The sequence below is a fragment of the Prunus persica genome, chromosome G1 (assembly GCF_000346465.2).
Source record: "Prunus persica cultivar Lovell chromosome G1, Prunus_persica_NCBIv2, whole genome shotgun sequence".
Lineage (NCBI taxonomy): Eukaryota > Viridiplantae > Streptophyta > Magnoliopsida > Rosales > Rosaceae > Prunus > Prunus persica.
The window spans coordinates 35,303,580-35,320,915 of record NC_034009.1 but is presented as its reverse complement, the minus strand read 5'-3'; the positions used below and the strand labels follow the sequence as shown (position 1 = coordinate 35,320,915).

General features: G+C 36.2%; 3 protein-coding genes across 4 annotated transcripts; all 3 read right to left on the bottom strand.

Moving 5' to 3' along the window:
• LOC18790131 (glutamate receptor 2.8) lies at nucleotides 6,588–10,400 on the bottom strand. The gene is made up of 5 exons (XM_020555971.1): nucleotides 9,848–10,400; nucleotides 8,363–9,717; nucleotides 7,927–8,239; nucleotides 7,420–7,826; nucleotides 6,588–7,275 (listed from the first exon to the last, which is right to left on the bottom strand). The coding sequence occupies exons 1-5, from the start codon at nucleotides 10,161–10,163 to the stop codon at nucleotides 6,745–6,747; spliced, it is 2,922 nt and encodes a 973-aa protein (XP_020411560.1). The 5' UTR covers nucleotides 10,164–10,400; the 3' UTR covers nucleotides 6,588–6,744.
• Nucleotides 11,002–13,218, bottom strand: LOC18788712 (transcription initiation factor TFIID subunit 10). Its single transcript, XM_007223650.2, has 6 exons — nucleotides 13,040–13,218; nucleotides 12,890–12,954; nucleotides 12,058–12,120; nucleotides 11,718–11,775; nucleotides 11,582–11,632; nucleotides 11,002–11,326 (listed from the first exon to the last, which is right to left on the bottom strand). The coding sequence occupies exons 1-6, from the start codon at nucleotides 13,151–13,153 to the stop codon at nucleotides 11,246–11,248; spliced, it is 432 nt and encodes a 143-aa protein (XP_007223712.1). The 5' UTR covers nucleotides 13,154–13,218; the 3' UTR covers nucleotides 11,002–11,245.
• Nucleotides 13,430–16,699, bottom strand: LOC18792673 (uncharacterized protein At1g32220, chloroplastic). Of its 2 annotated transcripts, none has more exons than XM_020555688.1 (10): nucleotides 16,472–16,699; nucleotides 15,893–16,010; nucleotides 15,697–15,785; nucleotides 15,397–15,452; nucleotides 15,259–15,314; nucleotides 14,920–15,013; nucleotides 14,753–14,832; nucleotides 14,504–14,546; nucleotides 14,133–14,224; nucleotides 13,430–13,835 (listed from the first exon to the last, which is right to left on the bottom strand). In XM_020555688.1, the coding sequence occupies exons 1-10, from the start codon at nucleotides 16,525–16,527 to the stop codon at nucleotides 13,659–13,661; spliced, it is 861 nt and encodes a 286-aa protein (XP_020411277.1). In that variant the 5' UTR covers nucleotides 16,528–16,699; the 3' UTR covers nucleotides 13,430–13,658. The 2 variants fall into 2 exon arrangements, with proteins under 2 accessions (XP_020411277.1, XP_007222202.1); XM_007222140.2 differs by having other exon boundaries at nucleotides 15,893–15,992.

The window sequence follows — 17,336 nt, the reverse complement described above, 5'->3', positions numbered from 1 at the left end:
ATATTTTTCCCCGATTTTTCTTTTATCGATAAGAGTAGTAGTATCAAAATATTATATAGTGACTTTTAAGTTGTAAAGAGGTCCTCTATATATATTTTTTTCAAAACAGTATAGCCAGGCAGCTGTAATCGTTGTTCTGATTGTATAGCCGAACGGCTGTACTCGGTTTTTTGAAAATTTTTTTTTCTATAAATAGTATAGCCGCACGGCTATACTCCATTTTTATATGGAAATAGTACAGCCCTTTTTCTTTTTTGTAAAAATAGCATAGCCGGGCCGCTATACTTATTTTGACACGTGGCGCATAATCGCAAGGGGGTCCCGCTTTTTTACGTGTGCAAACCGTATAGCCGCACGGCTATACTCTGTTTTTCAGATTTTTTTTTATTATAAATAATATAGCCATACGGCTGTACTCATATTTTCCATATACCCTAAACACTTTTCCCGACGAAATATTGTCGGCAGAGGTCTGTGCTGATAAAATTTTGCGGAAAAACACTATCCTCGATTTTTCGCCGGCATAGTAATTAAATATGATCTTTGGCTTATTTTAATTATTATTTCTTTAGTGAATAATTTGTATTAAATATTTTAATTAACTTCATGAATTATATTATATAGTGACCTAACTTTTAAGTTGTAAAAAGATCATCTATATGTTTTTCAAAAAACTATAGCCGGGCGACTGTATTCGTTGTTATGATTTTTATTTTTATTTTTTGTAAAAATAGTATAGCCAATCGGCTGTACTCGGGTTTTTGAATTGTTTTTCTATAAATAGTATAGCCGCACGGCTATACAATGTTTTTTTTTTCTTTTTTTGTAAAAATAGCATAACTAGGTGGCCGCACTCGGTTTTTTTTCAATAAATAGTATAGCCGGGCGGCTATACTCGTTTTTTATTCCTTTTTTTTTATAAACACGTGGGCGCATAATCGCAAAGGGGTCCCCCTTTTTTTACTTGTAAAAAAAGTATAGCCGCACGGCTATACTCGCGTTTTCAGATTTTTTATATATAAATAATATAGCTGGGCGGCTGTACTCATTTTTTCTGATATTCTTTAAAATAAGAAAAAACCTCTGTAGACGGAATATCGTCGTCAGAGGTCTATGCTGACAAACTTTTGCCGGATTACACATCTCCCGACGAAAGCAACCTCTGCCAACGAAATTTCATCTGGAAAAGACTATCCTCTATTTTTCGCCAGCATAGACATGTGCCGACGAAATTTGTCGGAAGGAATTTTCATTATAAATAAATAAATAAGTATAAACTTAGTATGTTTAGGTTAATTAATTTTATTTTTACTAGTTAAATATGATCTTTGGCTTATTTTAATTATTATTTCTTTATTGAATAATTAGTATTAAATATTGTAATTAACTTCATGAATTATATTACTCAATCAATAGTAATTAAGAAACCCAAACGAAAATAAGTAATTTACTGAGGTCCTTTTTTTTTTATAAATATTTTTCCCCAATTTTTCATTCATCGATAAGAGTAGTATCAAAATATTATATAGTGACCTAACTTTTAAGTTGTAAAGAGGTCCTCTATATGTTTTTTTTTAATAGTATAGCCGGGCGGCTGTACTCCGTTTTTTTATTTTTTTTCCTTTAAATAGTATAGCCGCACGGCTATACCCCTTTTTACTTGTATAAAGAGTACAGCCGCAAGGCTATACACCATTTTTTTTGGTATAAATAGTATAGCCGGGCGGCGGTACTAGGTTTTTTGTTTTTTTTTTTTTTTTGTTTTCCATAAATAGTATAGGCGGGCAGCTGTACTCGCTTTTACTAATTTTTTTTAATAAATAGTATAGCCGGTCGGCTATACGTATTTTGACACATGGATGCCTAATCACAAATGGGCCCCCTTTTTTACGTGTATAAACCTTATAGCCGCACGGCCATACTCGGTTCCAGATTTTTTTTAAAAAAAAAAAATATAGCCGGCCGGCCGTACTCATTTTTTTGGTTATTTTTTAAAATAAGAAAAAACATCTCCCAACGAAATATTGTCGACAAAGGTCTATGACGGCAAACTTTTGTCATATTACACATCTCCCGATGAAAGTAACCTCTATGCTTTCAAAGTTGTCTCATATTACCACATATTCTTTGAAACGTCTCAAAATACCACCTCCACTTTTAATATATTTCTCACGTTACTTATTTCGTCAGTATTAAGAGACGTTCCGTTACGTGATGGGTTTATTGAGTAATTTGGGGTCTATGTTAGTGGTGAGTGGATATTTTTGGGAGAGAAATCTTCTGGAGGCTGTTGTGATGAGTGGGTGAGGCTTGGTTGTGGGTTCAAAGGTTGAGAGGATGAAGAGGAGGAGGGTGACGAAGACCAAAAGAGCACAGATGGAAATTGTGGATTGACCTGTAGATAGAAGGAGATTATTGGAATTTGTTCGTCTGAAAATTGTGCATGTTTTTTATGAAGAAGAAGAAGAAAAAGAAGAAGAAGAAGAAGAAGAGGAATAAGATGGGGAAAGGACGATGAAGAAGAGAAAAGCTTGTTACTTTTTTCAACAATAGCTGTGTCTTTGTCTTCTGAAAAGAAGACTAGAAGCAAACTCATACCCCAAGAAGTGGGGGCCACATCACATAACGGAACGTCTCTTAATACTGACGGAATAGGTAACGTGAGACAGTTATTAAAAGTGTATGTGATATTTTGAGACGTTTCAAAGAATATGTGGTAATTTGAGACAACTTTGAAAGCACGAGGGGCATATACATAAATGAGCCTTTTTCAAATAAGAAAAAACCTCTCCCGACGAAATATCATTGGCAGAGGTCTATGCCGGCAAACTTTTGCCGGATTACACACCTCCTGACAAAAGTAACCTCTGCCGACGAAATTTCTTCCGAAAAAGACTATCCTCTATTTTTCGCCGGTATAGACATGTGCCGACGAAATTTCATCGGAACAGATTTTATAAAAAAAATACTAATAACAAATATAAACTTAGTATGTTTAGGTTAATTAATTTTTTAAAATTGTATTTTTAGTAAATAAATATGATCTTTATCTTATTTTAATTATTATTTCTTTAGTGAATAATTAGTATTAAATATTTTAATTAACTTCATGAATTATATTATTCAATCAATAGTAATTAAGACACCCAAACGAAAATAAGTAATTTATTGGGATCCTTTTTTTCTTTTAAATACTTTTTCCCGATTTTTCATTTATCGATAAGAGTAGTATCAAAATATTATATAGTGACCTAACTTTTAAGTTGTAAAGAGGTCCTCTGTATTTTTTATATAAAAAAATAGTATAGTCGTGCGGCTGTAATCGTTGTTCTGATTTTTTATGTAAAAATCTTATAGCCGGGTGGCTGTACTTGGTTTGTTAAATTTTTTTCTATAAATAGTATAGCCAAACGGCTATACACCTTTTTTTTTTTTTGTGTAAAAGTCGTATAGCTAGTCGGCTGTACTCGGTTTTTGTTTTGTTTTGTTTTTTTTTTCTATAAATAGTATAGCTGGGCGGATGTACTCATGTTTTCCTGATATTTTTTAAAATAAGAAAAAACCTATCCCAACGAAATATCGTCTGCTGAGGTCCAGCAAACTTTTGTCGGGCGGCTATACTCGCTTTTCACTAATTTTTTTATAAATAGTATAGTCAGGCGATTATACTTATTTTGACGCGTAGGTGCCTTACGTGTATAAAAAGTATAGCCGCCCGGCTATACTCGGTTTTTTTGATTTTTTTATATAAATAATTTAGTAGGGCAGCTGTACTAATTTTTTCCTGATATTTTTTAAAATAAGAAAAGATATTTCGTTGGCATATGTATATGCCGACAAACTTTTGCCGGATTACACATCTCCCGACGAAAGTAACCTCTACCGACGAAATTTCGTCGAAACATATATATATATATATATATTTTAATAATAATAAATATAAACTTAGTATGTTTAGTTTCATTAATTTTTTAAAATTTTATTTTTAGTAATTAAATATAATCTTTGGCTTATTTTAATTATTATTTCTTTAGTGAATAATTAGTATTAAATATTTTAATTAACTTCATGAGCTTATCTTTTGAGGTGCCCTTTGTGAAAATCCCACATTGAAAATTCACACTCATATAAAGGTGTTTATAAACAAAGCACTATGATGGTTTGGTAAGTGTGGTTAACATTGGAGAGTTGGGCTAATGGGCTTGGCTATAGGCTCGGCTTTGATTAATAATAATTATATTAATCAAAGACTAGTGTAAGATCCCACATCAACCAACGGAGAGGGGGTGATGTATCTTATATGTGCACACCCGCATCCATCTAGCATGAGGCCTTTTGGGAGCTCACTGGCTTCGGAGTCGTAGGAACTCCGAAGTTAAGCGAGTTGGGGGCTAGAGCAATCCCAGGATGGGTGACCCATTGGGAAGTTGCTCGTGAGCTCCCAGAAACAAAACCGTGAGGGCAGAGAGGGGGACCCAAAGCGGACAATATCGTGCTACGGCGGAGTTGATCCCAGGATGTGACAACTAGGGCCTTGGGTTGGGCCTTGGGATTTAGGGAAATTTAATTAAGACACCCAAACGAAAATAAATAATTTACTGGGATCCTTTTTTGAAAAAAATCTTTTTCCCCGATTTTTCGTTTATCGATAAGAGTAGTTTAAGACACTTAGAGTAATTACCCGTATAAAGAATTTAGCACTTTCACGTTTAATTGTATACATGTATGTACGTATTTTTCATGTTTAATACATGCATTTTTAACAAAAGTTTCAATAAGACACAAATTTAACGTATTATACAAATAATTCTCACATATTATTGAATAAAAATATTATATACTGACCTTACTTTTAAGTTGTAAAGAGGTCCTGTATAAATATATATTTATATTTTTTAAAGTATAGGCAGGCTGCTGTAATCGATTTTTTTGATTTTTTTTTTTTCTATCAAAATAGTAGTCGGGCTGCTGTACTCGATTTTTTGAATTTTTTTAGCCGCACGGCTATACTCGCCTTTTACTTTTTTTTTATTACAAATAGTATAGCCAGGCGGCTATTCTTATTTTGACACGTGGCGCCTAATCGCAAGGGGTCCTTTTTTACGTGTAAAAACGTATAGCCGCACGGCTGTACTCTGTTTTTTGATTTTATTTTTAAAAATAATATAGCCGGCCGGCTATACTTTTTTTTTTCCTTATATTTTTTTAAATAAGAAAAAAACTTTCGCCGACGGCATATCGTATAGTCGCGCAGCTATACTCTTTAAATATATTTCCACACTGCACCAATAATAAAAATATGAATTTCTCTGTAGGATTATCTTTTGAGGTGCCCTTTGTGAAAATCACACATCGAAAATCCACACTCCTTTGAAAGTGTTTATAAACAACGCACTATAATAGTTTGGCAAGTGTGGTTAACATTAGAGGGTTGGGCTAATGGACTTGGCTATAGGCTCGACTTTGATTAATAATAATTATATTAATCAAACAACAGGGCCTTGGGCTTGGGGCTCTTAGAATCTAGGGAAATTTAATTAAGAAACTGATACGGATTCGGATTGCTGCAGGTACACGTGTCGGCCCCTAGCCCCAAATTGACAGAAAACCCAGCAATCCCTCTACGAGGCCCATCCACATTTAGCTTAAGAACCCCAATATCAGGAGTCGTCCAGGCTAACATAATCTGAACCTTACCAATTCTAGTATGAATATTAGTAGTAGCCTTTACGCAATGTTTAGCCGCATACATGATCAATTCACGAGAGTTCAAAGGCAAGGCTACTTCATCATTAAAGATAAAATCTTTCCCCCACTTCCAAATGTACAGAGGAAGAGTAAGAGGGGGACAGAGAGAGGTTTGGTGGGCTGTTTATTTTATTTTATTTTATTTTTTGTTGTTGTTGTTGTTGTTGTCAAAAGTCTTATTTACTCCCACAAATGTAGCATGTGCTGCTCACATGATTAAATTTAACAAAAAATGTAACGATATGACCAATTCGTCAATTAATAAAGAGTTGGTGGATCATTTGAACGAATAATCTAGTTAAGGGACCAAAATGCAACTCAAGTATAAATTTAAGGACCATTTGAGTAAATAACTCTAACAATAACGATTTTAACTAATTGTATCAATCTCCAGTCTTGTGTTCGAATCTCCTGCACCTGAAATTCTATGTTCGAATCCCTACACTGACCCTCCATTTGGATAAGGAAAATACTCAGAATTTAGCTAAAAGTTGAGAATGTAAAAGGAGAAATTGACAATTTCGTTGTTTGGCAACTTAAGCATTGAATTTATTAAATGACGCGAGGAAAAAATCTTGGAAATTGGGGCATTAAATTCTTGAATTTAATTTCCACCAAAATATGGGTCATTTCACAATTTTCATAGTGCCATTTACAAAATTCGACATACATAAATCCAAACACTGAAATCTTCAATTGCCGGAAATTGAAATTATGGAAATCTAAATTCCGTCATTTTAAAATTTTATGTAATTTTCAATTCCTGTTGTTACTTGTGAGAGAATCGCTTGTATCAAGGGAAAAAAAAACTCGTCTTTAAAATTAAAGTCAACTCCAACTTACATTAATTTACCTCCAACCATATAAACTATGGAGGACATAATCAACAAAATACAGATAAGCTACCTAAAATCATGGATGACTATATCATACTTATCATACATACAAATTACAATTAAAATTTTGATTATTATATATTAATGGTTTCTTGAGCTCCTAGCCTTGATCAGGAGTTGTAGGTATTTCTGGGTTCTGGTAAACAGCAACAGAAACAGGTGTTCCTTGTTCACTGAAGAAAGGTGATGCTGGACCTGTGTGGTTTGAGAGGCTAAAGGGACTTGGTTGGCCAATGCTGGAGGAGACTGGTGAGGCCTCCACAACATGACCCGAATTCTTGTTTCTAAAAGTGTGGGAGGAGAGGTCTCTTTGGAGAAAGATGCTAAGCATGACACCAATTCTTTTCCATACAGAGGTGCCTCTTGTCATTAGGATGTGTCTGTGCATAAAAAGGAAAGTGGCTACAGATATCATAAGAGCTGAGGATGAAGCCACCCTAGCAATGAGTAAGAGGCCCCAGAAGCTATTCAGGCCAAGACTTTTGGAATCAGAGAATGGTGATTTTGTATATTCACAAGTGGCTTGTTTTCCAAACCATTTGTTTTCAATCTCCTTCATCTCGTCTCCATCGGTCAGGTTCAGAATTGCCCTTGAAACATCAGGTACAAGAGCCGAACCTTTGGGCAAGACCTATATATACACACAGAAGATGTTCTTATGTTGTCAGACCGTGAATCAATATGATTGATTAAGTGCTAAAAATGTGTGCTTTTGATTTATAGACTCGTGATTGTGGTTGTGGTTGTGTGTGTGAGAAAGAGAGGTAGCTCTTACAAAGGCAAAGCCATTAGTCTTAAATATTGGTCCAATGATGGTGTATTTGGAGCAATACTTTGCAATAAAAAGCCTCAAGTTTGGGGTTTCATCAACAGCAGCAGCAATGCCACCTTTTGCACTCCCTTTTGTCAAAAGGTCATCACATTCTTCTGGAGATTGATAAGCCTTAATCTTCAAATCATCAAAACCTTGTTTCAACAAAAGTTGGTAGACGAAAGAGCCCTTCGGGTAGCCCACACTCTCCTTGTTCTTTAGAAGCTGGTTTAAATCGGTAAAAGTTGGCTGGAGCTCTTGGATTGTTAAGAGTGAAGTCAGACTAGCTGTGTAACTTTGAGTGAGTATGAGCACAACAAATACCCATACTATCACCACAAATCTAGCCAAGTTGCTAACCACTGCCTCCCCTGTAAATTAATTGAAGTAAAAAAAAAATGATGAATGATAAAACAAACAATTGGTAATTCAACATGTGCTTCTTAATAAGGGTACTATACTATTACTTACTGTGTGCAAAAACCATGGTTGAGAAGGAGAACCACAAGCCTGTTCCGACTTGATTCGAGAGAGGGCCACGAAAATCTTCATTGATGCGATGTTCAAGAACCCAAATCACAAAACCAATGAAGATGAAAAAGCAAGAACTTGTAAGCCAGAGGTCCCATGTCAAAGGCTTCAAGAAAACCCATGCATTCTGGCTCTTGCTATCTTTTGTTGGAACTACCATTACTACCCCTGATTCCGTGTATGGCAAGGTAAAGTCCACATACAAGGACCTGTTCTCTCTGATTGTTGTGGCTGCGGCCAAAGCATCAAAGTTCTGTCAACAAATATTAAAGATGTCAACATTTCAATTTTGATCAGAAAATTAGGAATCGAACCGGGTTGTTTTCATTTCGAATTTCAATCTTGAAAAAATTAAATGAGGCTGAAATGATTTTACCCCAAGATAAACTTGATCCACCAACTGATTGTAAGTGCCAGCACTTGTACCATCAGGCTTTGCAAAGGGAATGAAGTCATAAGTTACAGCATATGGTAATTTTTCCATGACAGCATTGAAGATGTCAATGCAGTAGCCAGAAACAAGTGTTTTGTTGGTACTAGGATCACGTACCACCTTAACAAACTCAGGAGAGCCAATCTTCACAGGAACTCCCACTCTCAACTTTTTTTCGTTTGTAGGGATCTCCCATCCCTTGGGAACTGAGGTGGAATCTCCTGGCCATATGATGGGTCCCATGTTGGATTGTGAAGTTGAATATGTTCTGTTCGTGTTTGTTGAGTTCATGGAATTTTTCAAAAGTCCACTCTCTGGTGTCCAGAACCCAATTTCTCTTGCCCCATTGCCATTCACATTGACTATTTCGAAGACTGGAGATTGTAGTTGCCCATTGACAAAACTAAAGTCTCCTGCAAGGCCTTTAAACTTGGTGTTTGATAAGGATTGGAAAAGTTTCGGGCCGTTTTCAGATACCCCGAAAGTCAGAAGATCAGTTGATGAGTTGATGGAAGCATTTGTGTTTTGGAAGCTAGAGATTCTGCCAGTCCCAGTCCCATCATTCTCAAGTGCCATGGCTAATGCAAAAGCAGCATCATAAGCCCAGAGAGCAAAAACATCCAATTCTACATCAATGATGGTTGGATTTTGCTGTTGGAATTGCGTTTTCCATCGAACTCTAAAATCGATAAGCTCTTCTGTTTTCGGCACACTAGTCCTTACACCCAATACACCTTGCATTGACTTGATGACTGAAGCATCAGTCGAACTTACAAGATTGGTTAATCCATTGGTCATGATCCAAACATAGCCTTCTTTCATCATTCCAATCTCTTGTGCCTTGGCAAAAAGCCTAGCCCCAAGAGACTGCGACATGTGCACAATGAAGACCCTAGTTTGCATAGTCATTAACTTGTAAAGCGCTGCTGTAAGTTGGTCGTCAGTGGCCATTGGAGGTATGGCACAACGGTAGGGAACACGAGCTTGAACGTCATGCAAAGCATCGACCAAGGATGGTAAAACTCCCTCACCAAACTCGTTGTCTACATAGATGGGCACAGCTCTTCTCCACCCAAAGGCTTGAACAATAGCACTTATGGCTTTGACTTGAGAGGAATCATTCTGTGCAGCTCGGAAAAAGTATGAACTCCGAATAGAAGTGAGGGAAGGACTCGTTGCAGAAAATGAGATTATGGGAACCTTGGCTTTGTCTCCAAGATCAATTACAAAGTTGGCTTGCATTGATGATGTAGGTCCTATGATTGCTTGCACTTGAACATTCTTGATCAGGTCTAAAGCTGTGTTTCAATAGAAAACAGAAACAAAAGGCAGAGGAAATTATTAGAATCACCTCTTTCTCAGTAGAAAACAGAAGAAAAGGCAGAGAAAGATCAAAGGAAACCCAAAAGGAGAAAAAGAGAGAGACACCTGCAGCAGCTGCATCTACAACATCTTCTCTAGGGTCCCTGATGCTCAAGGCAAGCCTAGTTGTGGAGGAACCATGGGAGGCATAGAAATCTGAGAGGGCCATTTTGAGGCAGCTCAACCAAACTTTTCCGGTTAGTGAATCGAGGTCATCAAGAACCACGCCAACATTCACTGGGATTACTGTTCTGTTCTGTCCCATGACCAAGGAAAACTTAATGCTTAAAGAAAGAAGGAAGAAGAAAGAACCAAAGAGGTTGGTTGGTTTTCTCTTCTTCATGTTTGTACCTGTTTTGCAAGCTTCGATAATGTCATCCATTTGGAAGAAATTTTTATATGGTATGGTAGGATGGGTGACCGGATTCCTTGCTCGAAATCTCTGATTCTAACAGACGCAAAATCTTGGTATAAATATTTACATGATTGATTGTTTCAAACATTTTCTTATTATTCTCGATGCTCAAAAAGTTATAGTTTGTCAAGTTTGTCAACAGGCTAAACGAACTCAATCCTCTGCATGTTCTGTTTACCTTGACCCAATCAAAGTACAAATTGAAATACAATACCCAAGTCAGAGAGATGTGGTATAAAATACTCCATTCAAGCATCTAGTAGCATCAAACTGAAGCTGACATATCGCTTAAACTATGAAGCCAGTTGGCCTGGCTCCTCTTATAACATGAAGATCCCCTATACCCCATATTTTTTGGGTCAAGAACCAAGTGGGAGGGTATATGATGATGTTAACTTAGGCTTCAATCAAGTATTTGCCGTAACGGTCACAATTGTTTTTCTTTCTTTTTTTCGACTAACGGTCACAATTGTTTTCCTTTCTTTTTTTCGACCAACCAATCCCGAAACTTGTCCAATTTTTTTAATTTGGGTCAATGTTTTATAGTAAACTGCTTTATTGTTCTATTCTGTAAGTTTTCTTTCCAACTTTCTAGCTTTGTTCCGTGGTCTTCACAGTTTGAGAGACAGCGAATCAAAATTTTTTTTTTTTTAATGCAAGCATTATTTTGCATATTTGGAGTAAGTCTTCCCCAACTAATCAGGAACGTGGGTACAAAATCTGGTCAAATTAATTGCCGAGTGTTCCCCAGCAAGAGAACTTTCTAGAAGACAATTACTAAACTAATCACCAAGTAGCCATTCAGTTTCTTCAAGTAGCACATGTGACAATCAAATAATCAGATATGCAGTCTTTTTACTGTATAATTCGATCGATGTACAACTTAACTACTTCATATCAAGAAATATACCTTCAGTCTGAAAAAATTGAGAGTGCATACATAAAAGCAGAAGAAAGAGTGATTGAGCATCACCTAGTCATCTAGCATCATTGCTATTAGTTATAACCCCACACAAGCTGAAAATGGAATAACAGAAATACAATTCAAATCATTCTTCTCTTGATGCAGGATCCAACCCGGTTGAAGGGCTGTCAGCGAAATATTCTTGGTGCTTCACATTAACACCATACTGCTCAATTAAGAATAACAAGAGGAGCATATTAATTCAGCGAAAGTTAACATAAGAAGAATAAGTAAAAACAAAACCAGCTTGACATTGCACACAAATTACAGGTGGATTCCAGAGAATCTCAATTACAGACCAGGCCATTCAGAAAACATTTGGTTAGTCCAAAACTGACCAGAACCTTTATCAATATTAGATAATTCCATTGATTCCAGACTTATGCAAACATACGACTCAAATAACTAAAATCTTGGTTACCTCACGTAACGCCCTTGAAAGGTCTTCCATCGTCAATATTAGGCGCTTATCCTGTTTCGAAATCAAAGTTAAGTTAAGACTAGCCATAATTAGGCAGAATATAAAACACATCTCACCGGGAAAACTATTAGAGTACCTTTTGTTGTTTGTCCCTTTTGTCTTTGACTACAGAAGCTTGTCTTGCTTTGCATTGCCTGTTAAGAGGCATGAGCATGTAAATATCTCTTCCACTAGTAATAGCTTAGACACTGGCTAACTACAAGTGCAACAACCAAGTTGTGTAGCTAAATAATTTTGGACCAACAACAGAACCTATGAGTGTAGTTACATATTTCTCGTCTAGCATTTGAGAGATCAAAAATTTAATAGTCTTCAATTATATATCCTAACTCGGAAAAAAAAAAATTGGTCTTTACACATGTGCCTCCCTGTGAACTTGTGTCATGAGCCAAGAGGAGAAGAATTTAGTGGCTTACTGAAGAGCATCAGTTGCAACCTCAGAAACAAACTTTTGCGTGGCAACAGCGACCAGCCTAATTCTGCGAATAGAGTTTTTAAATAAATAAAAAAATCAATTCAACATACTTATATGCAGAAAAATACATCCAATTCATATTTCAAAAATATAAATAAATTTAGTAGCATTTTGCCACTGTCGGCTCAAAAGAAAGTTACACCAAAAGCTCCTCTACATCAATGATTGTAATCTAAGTCAAAAGGCTTAAAATTTTAAGCATCAAACAGAAAACAGTAACTTCTTCTTAACATCCATTTAGCACAAATCTGAAACAGCTAATGGGAATGAAAGCCAGAAAGCAAAAGAGAAGATAGATATCCAAAATGAAAGAAGGAAAAGATCCCAGATAATAATTTTAAAAAAAGAGCAAGTACTACCATACGCATAACAGACTCTGCCTACGCCTAAATGCCTGCCCTTCACAAGCCCATACAACTTTACCCAGACTAGTCAAACCTTGATTAGCAAGTTTCGTGTACTTGAACAATCAATAAACAAAAGCATATTCAATTTTCTATTTCACTGCCACAGCACTAACTTAACCAACAAATAGTGAGAAATTTCAAGCTCTAGGTATACGCTCGCTCCGAAAAATGGTTGAAGAAGAATTGATATAAACTAAACAAATCAAAAGGCAAGCCCTTCTCTGCAGCAGGAAAATAAGTAAAATCTTGGCTAAGCCTAACCCTAACAGATACTGATGGCTCAGCTTATCTCATCGTAAAATCTTCCCCAAAAATTGGAAATTAAAAACAAAATTAACTTAACAGAAAAAAAGAAGAAGTACCTACAATCGAACGTCGGGGCATTGAAAGCCGCTTTTGGCCAAGTAGTGCTCCACAAGCTCGTCGGGTATCTGAAAAAAAGAAAAATCACGATTTAGATTTGATTTGATATGATCGGAATTTGAATGAAATGAAATTGATGGAATTAAGTATTACAGTGGGGGTATAGTCCATTAAGGAAGCAAGAAATTCGGTGAGGGCGGCGTCGTCATCGTGCCTGCTGCCTTCGCTCGATTGCTGGTTCTGGTTCTGGTTTTGGTTATGGTTCATCTTCTCTCTCAGAAATACGATATTGGTTTGAGACTCGCACTGTGCTTTACAAATTTATCGACTTAATTTTTGCCCTTGAAGTATTTTTATTTATTTTCATCCGGGTCGGGTTATATTTTTTCCGAATCCATTTAGGCCCATTATTGTTTTGGGCCTACAACCCATGGCCCAAATAGCGATTAAGCACTAAAACCTGCAAGCAACTCTTTGGAAAGAACACAACTGCCATTTTAATCCTAGGTTGCAAGGGACCAAGATATACATTGAAACATCAAGTGATGAAAAAGTCAGTGTCATCCTCTTCCAGTCAAACTTTTAACAGAACAACTTGGGAAGAATTATTGAACTATAGTGAATCTGTAGTTTTAACAAATTTATTAATGATTGCATAAGAAAGGTGGGGGAAAAGAACGGATACAATGTTCATGAGAAAGAAACTTTGACAGCTTTACATCACACTCTCTGTTGAAAGAACAAAACAAAAAACGGAAGGGATTTAACGCGTCTACTTCGACTTCTGGTTGTAACGCTGAATTCCATAGACATCTACAATCCCAGGAGGGAAGACGGGATCAGTAGCTGCTCTAACAGCAACGTTTGCCACTGCTGTAACATTCACTGGAGGAGTAAAGAGAGGCCCAACAAGTGGCAGCTGGTTCAGAGGTCTTGTGTGTTGGAACAACTGCCAGTAAATTCAACATGAATTAGTTGATATAACTTTTCACTCTCAAAAAGAAATGAATGTGAAATAGTTTATAACATGAGGTTTCTTAACCTGAGAGTATCTCTGTTCAAGAAAAAAAGGGACAAAAAACCCTTGTTTGGGACTAGTAGAAATCGGCTGAGAGAGATGATTACGATAAGTTTCTGGATATTTTATATCAAGTTCCCCTTTTTGTTAAAATCTTGCTAACTCAGGTTTCAGGCGAATTATAAGTGAGGAACTACATGTGGAATATATGAAGAACTAGCACTTTACCATCTCCAGTGGAGAACCGATAACTCCGAGAGGTAACTTTACGCTCCCAACGCTTCGAGTCCCATAAATAAATCCAGGCCTCAAAATCACTCCTGAAAAACGCAAGTAAAATTTCATGTAATAGAAGATTCCATTATTATACAAAACATAAACGGTCCCTATAACTAATACTCTAGTCACCCGTTATTGGTTTCAAGAAACATAGTAAATTAATGTTTTTAAGAAGATATTGATTAAAATTAAAGGGACAAGATATGTAACAAATTGTTAAATTTCCAGGCAAGTTTATTAATCTCTCAGATCTTAGCCATTTATCTGATAAATGAACAGCTAGGTATAAGATGTTCATCTGACAGAGTAAGAAAACTCACCTCCATAAGGGAATTTGGTTAGTAGCTCTGTTTCTGCAGCTCTCTAGATTGAACAAGATGCAGGCAAAGGAATTTGTGTCAGATAACATTAAAAACATTAAAAATTGTTCCCAGCAAAAATACTAGAGCATGGTGAAATGGGTACGAGTAAAAGACAAACATTTATTAAGAAAAGAGTCCCAGCATTAAAATGTCTCGTACAAGTAAACTTAAACAAAGCAAATAGGTTGCTATCATTCAGTATGGTACCTTCCCCTCATAATATCCTCGCAGTAAGTAATTTACCACACCAAAATCAGCAGCAGAGACATACACAAATCGTTTCACACCTGCAGGATCAACGGCAATAGTTTAATAGAGATACTAAGGAAGTTGCCAAAAGAAAAATGATATTTGAAACATATATGAATATATACCTTGTTCAGAAGCAGCTCTAATTGCATTTATATTAGCAGTCCCATTAATCTTATACATGTAAGAATTGGAGCCAAACCCACCAACACAGGATATCTAGGACAAGAAAACTCATTAGGAAGACAAATCAAACATATCACCCAGGAAAGAAAGCTAAGTGGCAGGATAAGTAAGAGAGAGTTTCATTCTATAATCTATGCAATAAGCACATTTTGAACTACAAATGGAAGGGGGGAAACAATACATTACATGGATAGAGAAAGTGTCAGTGTGTGCATGTGTCTTTGCTACGTATTGGCTAATGACAGACAAGTAAAACAGAGCATGAAGAGAATGCATACAACAGACGTGACACCATCGAGAGCATCCTTCAATGACTCAGGTGATAGAAGGTTTCCTGGAAAAGGAAATTTTTTTTAAGAAACTGCTACCCGAAAAAGAGTGAGGTCATCAAGAAAAGACTACGCAAGAAAGCAAACCTTTATGCCAGGTCACATTGCTGGCCCATGGATCATGTAATGATGACCTACCAGACCTGAGAAGGAAAATAAGAAAGCATTAGGAATAAGATGGTAATCAATCAAACAGAATAATCAAATATATGGAGATGGAAGTGTAGTATTTTCCTCTTAGTAAATAGGCAGCTACAGAATTATTATTCCCTTCTGATATAGAAAGCATTCATATCGGCTACAAGCCTAAACTGATCAACGCTGATGAATAATTCCTAAGCATCAATAGGTGAAGCAACTTAACAATTATATAGAGAAAAGTCATACCTGCTAAGGCTGGCAACAGACAATCCACGATCCAATGCCTCTCTACAAACATGTGAGCCAACAAATCCATTTCCACCCAACACAAGCAACTGAATTAAGAATCATACAAGTTAAAGAAAATATAATGGCTCAGAGATGGATAAAACGAAAATATAGACGGAATAACAGTTCGATAGTCTTCACAACAAGATAGTACCTTCTCTGTTGGAGGAGGGGGAATGTTTACAGTCTCTGCTTCCTCAACTTTGAAGGGTTCATCCACCTTACTAGAGTCTGTTGAGAGATACCTCCCATTCCTGAGTGCATCCATTATATTGAATTTACAGAAATGACATATTTGAAAATCACAATACAGGAAATAATCATTGTTAGAATCCTACTAGATTCTGGAAACAAAAACATTCCAGAGAAAAATAAACATTAAAAAATATCAAGGAATAATTAGCTTGTCAATTTCCACCCCACAAATTCAACAATGCAGGAGAACCCGTGGCAGTAAATAATACGAAAACAGTAAAGCGTATCCATGCCCAGATAATTGTCAAACAAACCCAAAAACTGAATTTAAAAATGAAACTTAATACTCTAATATCCCAATCAATCTGTTTAGGGTTTTCCATTATCTTCCCACTCTCTCTCGACAGCCAAACATGGCATTACTATTCGCGAAACAAAACATCAATACCCAAAAGAATCGCATTTCAAAGACCAAAATAGAATACAGAAGAAACTGAGTATGGATTCAAAGCAAAAAGAAATAGAAATCAAAACATACAAGAGCCTGGGAAGTGATGATCTTGAATGGATCAACCGCGACACGACCGTCCTCATTTTGAAATTCGTTTTCCAGAGTCTCTCTCGCTTTTTCTAGGGTTTCTTCAAGTTCAGTTTCTGGGAGAATGCCTGGAGCACAAGTAATCGGAGAGTCTAGCTCCTTGCAGAGGACGGGTTTGGTTTAGAGAGAGTGAGAGCTTAAGAGAAACAGAACACATGGCGCGTAATGGTGGAGACAAGTGGTTCGTTGAAGGCCTAGGGAAATTGTAAAGGGACAAGTCTAGCGTGTTGATCAAGCACACCGCAAACGCTGTGTTTCACGTTTCATAAATGATGTGGCACTTTTTTATTTGACAAAATTACACTAGTTCTTTGGTGTCTTGCATTCTCGATCCTCATTTTCGTACATTTGAGTAATTTAAAATGGGCTTATTTCCCTAAAATTATGATCAAGTCTTACTTTGCCCTCTAGAAGTTAAAGTGAACCACTTTGACACCAAAGTTTAATGTCTCATGTGCCTCATATTGTCAATTTCATCAAGAAATTTGTTAATTTTGATGGCGTGATAAAAGTATATTTAAAATTTCATAACATGTGGATCATTTATCCACCAATATGAGTGACACAGCAAAGAAAATATCGTTTTTTTCCTTCTTCTAATTTGTGAAATTGTACTGTAATTTTGATTTTCAAGTTTAATATACTCATTGTTGAAATTTAAGGAACTTTAACTCCATTAAAATTTTCGACCAAATTAGGAGATGTGAAGTGTCTTCAACATATGTCCCTTACATGCTAATTTCGTCAAATAATTGAATAAATCTACAACTAATGAACTAAGTTGGTCTATGCTTGAGTTATAGGA